This window comes from Penaeus monodon, chromosome 42 (assembly GCF_015228065.2).
Source record: "Penaeus monodon isolate SGIC_2016 chromosome 42, NSTDA_Pmon_1, whole genome shotgun sequence".
Classification (NCBI taxonomy): domain Eukaryota; kingdom Metazoa; phylum Arthropoda; class Malacostraca; order Decapoda; family Penaeidae; genus Penaeus; species Penaeus monodon.
In genome coordinates this window covers 22,259,003-22,266,082 of record NC_051427.1, presented here as the reverse complement: position 1 = coordinate 22,266,082, position 7,080 = coordinate 22,259,003, and the positions used below count along the sequence as shown (strand labels likewise).

At 40.4% G+C, this 7,080-nt stretch overlaps 1 protein-coding gene across 1 annotated transcript in view; it reads right to left on the bottom strand.

Moving 5' to 3' along the window:
* Positions 1–6,817, bottom strand: part of LOC119598921 (transmembrane protease serine 9-like) — a 7,375-nt gene extending 558 nt beyond the window's left edge. Inside the window, exons 1-23 of the mRNA XM_037948632.1 lie at positions 6,701–6,817; positions 6,530–6,573; positions 6,182–6,408; positions 5,969–6,081; positions 5,739–5,851; positions 5,514–5,632; positions 5,353–5,403; positions 4,979–5,150; positions 4,808–4,895; positions 4,476–4,656; positions 4,228–4,367; positions 4,009–4,129; positions 3,292–3,453; positions 2,849–3,020; positions 2,682–2,769; positions 2,388–2,568; positions 2,123–2,262; positions 1,911–2,031; positions 1,220–1,357; positions 795–966; positions 621–708; positions 296–476; positions 62–201 (exon numbers count right to left, since the gene is read on the bottom strand). Coding sequence (XP_037804560.1) covers positions 62–201; positions 296–476; positions 621–708; positions 795–966; positions 1,220–1,357; positions 1,911–2,031; positions 2,123–2,262; positions 2,388–2,568; positions 2,682–2,769; positions 2,849–3,020; positions 3,292–3,453; positions 4,009–4,129; positions 4,228–4,367; positions 4,476–4,656; positions 4,808–4,895; positions 4,979–5,150; positions 5,353–5,403; positions 5,514–5,632; positions 5,739–5,851; positions 5,969–6,081; positions 6,182–6,408; positions 6,530–6,573; positions 6,701–6,742 — 2,994 coding nt within the window. The 5' untranslated portion in view covers positions 6,743–6,817. The remainder of the gene's footprint in view (positions 1–61; positions 202–295; positions 477–620; positions 709–794; positions 967–1,219; positions 1,358–1,910; positions 2,032–2,122; positions 2,263–2,387; positions 2,569–2,681; positions 2,770–2,848; positions 3,021–3,291; positions 3,454–4,008; positions 4,130–4,227; positions 4,368–4,475; positions 4,657–4,807; positions 4,896–4,978; positions 5,151–5,352; positions 5,404–5,513; positions 5,633–5,738; positions 5,852–5,968; positions 6,082–6,181; positions 6,409–6,529; positions 6,574–6,700) is intronic.
* Positions 6,818–7,080: the final 263 nt, after the last annotated feature.

The following is a 7,080-nucleotide window of genomic DNA, read 5'->3' as shown; positions in this document are numbered from 1 at the left end:
CAAAATAGACAAGTTTGTACCTTAAAAAAAAGGAAAAAAAAAGAATGAAGAGTGAACATACCTGGCAGGAGTCCTTGCCTCCCTCGGGAATGCCTGCGCAGATCATGTTATCAGTGATGCTTCCTCCATACTTATTATTGCATTCGGTGTTAGTCATGGTGGGCACTGTTACTTCGAACAAGGTGCCCGATGTGGATCCTCCTGTTAAATGCGTTGAATGTGTATACGCAAATGAATACTTATTGTTGTTCAGAATAAAAATAATGAAAAAAATTAACCAAAAAATAATACTTACCCTCCTGTTGAGCTCCCCATCCTGTGATTGTGGCATCCATATTATTATACATTTCACCAGCTGTTGGAAGGCACACAGGGGCGATTTTGTTGTCAGATGGGAACTGTATTTCTGTGGTGAGTCTGATGAGGGCAATGTCGTTGTCCAGTGTATTGGAATCATAGGACGGATGACTCACAATCTGTTGGAAAGGATACGTAAATCTATTTATTTCACTTGTTTGGTAGTTTGCTGTTGTAAATTTAGCTCTTGAGAGAAATATATTTGCAAATCGTTTCACTTTTTTTTACAATGTTCTATGATGAAGTGAGGACATTCCACTTACTTGGGCAATCTGCATCCACTGAGAATTGGCTTCGCTTGACGAGTACAGGTTGTGGTCTCCCACCAACACATAATCCGAGGTGCTCATGCTATAAAAATAATAGGAAATATGATATTAAATGAATTTAACACAAGAGATGTTTGTTTTTTGTTTTTTCTTTTCATGGCTACTTACACAGCTGCACAGTGAGCTGCAGTGACGACCCATTGGCTGGAGATGATAGAACCGCCACAGAAGTGATAGTATCCATTGCCGTTGACAAGAGAAACCATCCACGGATATTCGTTCACCTCTGTCTCTACTCCACCAACAATGCGGTTGGCACGGTTCACTTGGCCACATCCAGCTGTGGATGCACAAGTGATTGTCAATAGAAAAAGAAACACGCAAAAAACAGTTTCTCGGACGAAAAGCCATGTTGAAAATGGAGTACTGGACACTTCAAAAATTGTCTATTCGTCAACTTCCTTAGTATCTCAACTTTTCTGCTAGTTTATCAGTGCAGTAGTCTCACATGCCATTCGTATTTGTAATTGCTTTTATGTAGATATATTTTTATGTGATTTTTATTTGGCAATACAGATTTTATTTTAACGTACTGCAGTCCGAATTGGGAGCAGAAGTTGGAGTAGGCGTGGGTGCAGGAGTAGGAGCAGGTGTCGGGGCATTTGTAGGAGCAGGTGTGTTCCCATCAACACAGACACCAGTTGTAGAATCGGAAATCCACTGCAAATACTCTGATGGAAAACCAAGTCATTATTTAACTAGAAGGACTGATACTAACAAGAACAGAGATTCTCACGATCTCTTCATATATGGTGCACAGACTATTTATAAGACTATTATTCATCAAACATCTAATAGTGATTCCATCTTCGCTGAGCTCGTCATACATGGACACTAGAGCCAACTGGTGGCAGGCGTGCTTACTTGATCTCCTATATGAAGCAATCATGGGAAAACTTAATCAACTCTTGACCAAGAGAGAACTTTGATGAAATATGGAGGCACATTCTCTCCTTGCACATCGATTTTTTATGACTAATTTGACTGACCTTATGCATCTGTGGTGCCAGAAAACTATCACTCATGATGTAAGGAAAACAACCTTGATGTGCTACATTATTTTTTATAGGAAAAACTTGAGTGGTAATTTATCTTCATGAAAAGCTCGAGTCGTATATTTTTTTTCAAGTGTAGGACCTTTGAATACCTAGATACATATTTTATGAGAAAGCTGGGTTATTGCACAGATGGAACTGCTTCAACGGCTAACCACAATTTACTCACGTGTAACTCTGGCGTAAACTCCGGGCCTTTCAGGTCGAGCACAGCCATAACCCCACGACACAACTCCCACCAGCTTCCACTTGCCGTTTTCTTCCACCACCATTGGTCCACCAGAATCTCCCTGTAATATTCGAATATAATATGTAAAACGTATTGAAAGGAATGCCATTCACACAGATCAATTAAAATTTTAAAGAAATGAAGAAACATACCTGACAGGAGTCCTTGCCTCCCTCAGGAATGCCTGCGCAGATCATGTTGTCAGTGATGCTTCCTCCATACTTGTTATTGCATTCGGTGTTAGTCATGGTGGGCACCGTTACTTCAAACAAGTTGCCGGTTGTTGATCCTCCTGTTGAATTAATTGAATGAGTCAATGCAGGTGAACGCATGTTTTTCCTTTCTTTCTTTCTTTCTTTCTTATTATGATAACAAAACCAAATGCAAAGAGAATTTATTGCGAATATCAATACTCACCCTCCTGCTGGGCTCCCCACCCTGTAATTGTGGCATTCACATCATTATACATTTCACCAGCTGTTGGAAGGCACACAGGGGCGATTTTGTTGTCAGATGGGAACTGTATTTCTGTGGTAAGTCTGATGAGGGCAATGTCGTTGTCCAATGTATTAGAATTATAGGACGGATGACTCACAATCTGTTGGAAAGAATGCGTATTACATTTATCCATTTCACTAGTCTAGAAAAATATTTACACATCGATCCACTTTTTTATATTGCTCTGTGATGGAGTGAGGACATTCCACTTACTTCAGCAATCTGCATCCACTGAGAATTGGCTTCGCTTGATGAGTACAGGTTGTGGTCTCCCACCAACACATAATCCGAGGTGCTCATGCTGCAAATATAAAAGGAAATTTGAGAAAATGCATTTGAGATAGAGCTGAGTGATTGGTTGTTCACTTTTAACTACTTACACGGCTGCACAGTGAGCTGCAGTGACGATCCACTGGCTGGAGATGATAGAACCGCCACAGAAGTGATAGTATCCATTGCCGTTGACAAGAGAAACCATCCACGGATATTCGTTCACCTCTGTCTCTACTCCACCAACAATGCGGTTGGCACGGTTCACTTGGCCACAGCCAGCTGTTGATATATAAGTGATTGTCTTTTTATCAACAAATGTGCAAAACAGTTTTATAGAAGATAAGTATTGTCTGTCCATCAACTTCCTTAGTGTCCAATGGGTTTTCTGCTACTTCATCAGTGCTGAAGACTGACATCTCGTTTACATCTTAAGGAATGCCTTTATATAGATATTTTTATTTTATTTCATTCTCTTTTCTATTTCTTTTTTTATTTATTTTAGTAGTGCGGTATTTTGTAGATTTACATAGATTTTCTTATCTTTACGTACGACAGTCAGAATTGGGAGCAGAAGTTGGAGCCGGCGTGGGTGCAGGAGTAGGAGCCGGCGTGGGTGCAGGAGTAGGAGCAGGCGTCGGGGCATTTGTAGGAGCAGGTGTGTTTCCATCAACACAGACACCAGTTGTAGAGTCAGAAATCCATTGCAAATATTCTGATGAAAAAACGTCATCATTATTTAATTCTAGATACAAGGAAGGATGATACATGTATCACAATATTACTGCAAGAACATAAATGTGTATGATGTAGACTAATTATAGGACTGACAAAAAATATAAACTACTTTTATTCATCAAAGATCCTTCAAGAGCGTTTTCATTTTCGCTGCGCTTGGAAACTAGAGCCATCTGGTGGTAAGTATGCTTACTTGATCTCAAATATTAAACAACCATGGGGAAGCTTAGTTGACTTTTGGCCAAGCATGGACTTTGTTGAAGTTTGAAGGTACAGTTTATCCCTTGCGCAATGATTTTTTATGACTAATTAGGATTTATTTTCTGCTTGTGTGGTGCCAGATAACTGTCACTCATGCTACGATATTCTTTATAGGGAAATCTTGAGTTGTGTATTTTTCATGTGTAGGTCCTTTGACATACTTAGATTTTTCATGTGTAGGTCTTTTGACATACTTAGATACATTTTTCATGAGAGGGCTGGGTTATTGCACAGAAGATAATGATTCAGTTGCTAACTACAGTTTACTCACGTGTAACTCTGGCGTAGACTCCGGGCCTTTCAGGTCGAGCACAGCCATAACCCCATGACACAACTCCCACCAGCTTCCACTTGCCGTTTTCTTCCACCACCATTGGTCCACCAGAATCTCCCTGTAAAATATATTGTGTAGAATATATCGAAAGGAATGCCATGCATGTAGATAAAACAAATAATATTAATATCTTAAGGAAATAAAAAATAAACATACCTGACAGGAGTCCTTGCCTCCCTCAGGAATGCCTGCGCAGATCATGTTGTCAGTGATGCTTCCGCCATACTTGTTATTGCATTCTGTGTTTGTCATGGTGGGCACTGTTACTTCAAACAAGTTGCCGGTTGTGGATCCTCCTGTTGAAAAAAATGAATGAATCAATGTAAGTGAACTCATGTTTTTTCTTTCTTTCTTTCTTTCTTATTGTGATAACAAAACCAAACGCAAACATGAACTATACTCACCCTCCTGTTGGGCTCCCCATCCTGTGATTGTGGCATTCACATCATTATACATTTCACCAGCTGTTGGAAGGCACACAGGGGCGATTTTGTTGTCAGATGGGAATTGTATTTCTGTGGTAAGTCTGATGAGGGCAATGTCGTTGTCCAATGTATTAGAATCATAGGACGGATGACTCACAATCTGTTCGAAAGGATGCGTATTACAGTTATCTATTTCACTTGTCTGGTATTTGTTTACTTTTGTGTATATATATATAGGTCTAGAAAAAATATTTAGAAATCGTTTCATTTTCTTACAATGTTCTTTGATGAAGTGAGGACATTCCACTTACTTCAGCAATCTGCATCCACTGAGAATTGGCTTCGCTTGATGAGTACAGGTTGTGGTCTCCCACCAACACATAATCCGAGGTGCTCATACTGCAAATATAAAAGGAAATTTGAGAAAAAAAATTCATTTGAGATAAAGATGAATGATTGTTTGTTCACTTATAGCTACTTACACAGCTGCACAGTGAGCTGCAGTGACCACCCATTGGCTGGAGATGATAGAACCGCCACAGAAGTGATAGTATCCATTGCCGTTGACAAGAGAAACCATCCAGGGATATTCGTTCACCTCTGTCTCTACGCCACCAACAATGCGGTTAGCACGGTTCACTTGGCCACATCCAGCTACGGGTAAGATGTTTCAATAGTGAAACTCATGAATTCTTAGCTTTGCCAAATTCATAGGAACATTGTTTTCATTACCATAGTCCAACTATGGATATTTTCCACTGTTATCAGAGCAAGTGTTAGGTTTACTTGGAATACTTTCAGCAAGGAAGTTATCAACAATATCTGTTCTAAACAAACAGAAAGTGTGAATACATACTGCATTCTGAAGTTGGCTGAGGGTCTACAGTTGTTGTTTGGGAGTCTGGCACTGTACAGGATATGCATAAGGAAGTCATTATGCGGAATTGGAAAATGTGCACATGTTTCTATATTTCAAGACGTCCAATGCTCATCAATTACTGGAAATATTAATTTTACCTGAAGCTCTGACAGAGCAGGAAAATCCTGTATTAGATTTCTTTTTGTTTGTTTTGAACAAAACAGTAACTTTCCTAGATTTATCAGAAACGCTTAGAGAACCCTTGGCACCACAGTATCTGTAAAAGACACGGTGAATTAGTCAGTCTGCAAAATACATCTTCCCTCCGTAGAATATGCCATTAAGAAAGATATTATATACTGTATTCATATGATGGTATTTACTTTTGTTTAAAACCAGAAGAATCTGTGACCCGGAGGAAATCCTTTCTGCATTTTTTCGACTGTTGCAGATTGAAATCGTCACACTGGATGTTCAACCTTGAATCGACAGAAGTCTGGAAAAATAATTATTTAATTAAGTCAAGCAGATGAATAAATCACAGTTGGTATATTTCCTATATCTACAAGTGTACACAGTTAGGTAAAACTGTCTCACTTTGGAAAGAACTTACTTGGAATTTCCACTTGCACCTCTTACCACCAGGGTAGTTATTGGGGTAGTTCTTTGACTGGATTGTCATGGAAGAACCCGGAGCTACGTAGTAAGAACCGCATTCTACTGCAGCTGAAACAAATCAGTATATATGTGCGTGTGCTACATATGTACTCATGTATATGAAAATTTGCTTTGATATGGTCATCAAAAGTGTACAGAGAATAAATACCTCTGTTTTGAAACTGTGATGCCACTTCCATGCGAGGGCCAACACCTCCACTGGGGTAGGTTTGAGCCTGATCAGGGTTCAGTGTCACCTGACGGGGACCAACACCTCCACTAGGGTAGGTTTGAGCCTGATCTGGGTTCAGTGTCACCTGACGGGGACCAACACCTCCGCTGGGGTAGGTTTGTGCCTGATCTGGGTTCAGTGTCACTTGACGAAAGCCGATAAACCTGGAAAATTATGCATTGTTTCTAAGGATGTGGCAAAACAAATTTACCCAGCAACTGGGGTGCTGAAGCTTTTCATGGCCTCACAACTTCCAAGGATACAGTGCCCCAACCTCACACCCACCTGCTATTTGGTGCTATCCTGGCACTGGCATCGCTCCAAGCGCACTGCAAAGCAATGAGAACCATGTAGATGCATAACCGTGTATAATCACATTATTTACATATGCGTGGTTGTGTGATCAGTATGCCAAGAGTGGAAGTAAAGGAAGGCAAGACAAAGATCGGCACTCACCAGCAGCGTCGCCGTCACCAACCCGACGGAGAAGACCTTCATGGCGAGAGCTCTTCGAGGAGGACCTGAGCGAGTGTTCGAATCGAGGAAGAGGAGGAGGACTACGTCGCGGCCCAGATCGCTCGAGGAATCTGGCTGAAACCCTCTGCAGGTGTGGTTATATACCCCAGCGTATCCATGTCCCTCTCGGCACATGTGTGGTCATTCGCATCCTGGAATCACTTTGACCTATTCGTGACCAAAAGAGAGAAATCAATGCGTCACAAGTGTTCAGTGTGAATATAGTGTAGGGTATTATATAATACACAAGATAGATTTATCTCTATACTTTCCTACATTGATATATGTACATAAATATATATATATATATATATATATAT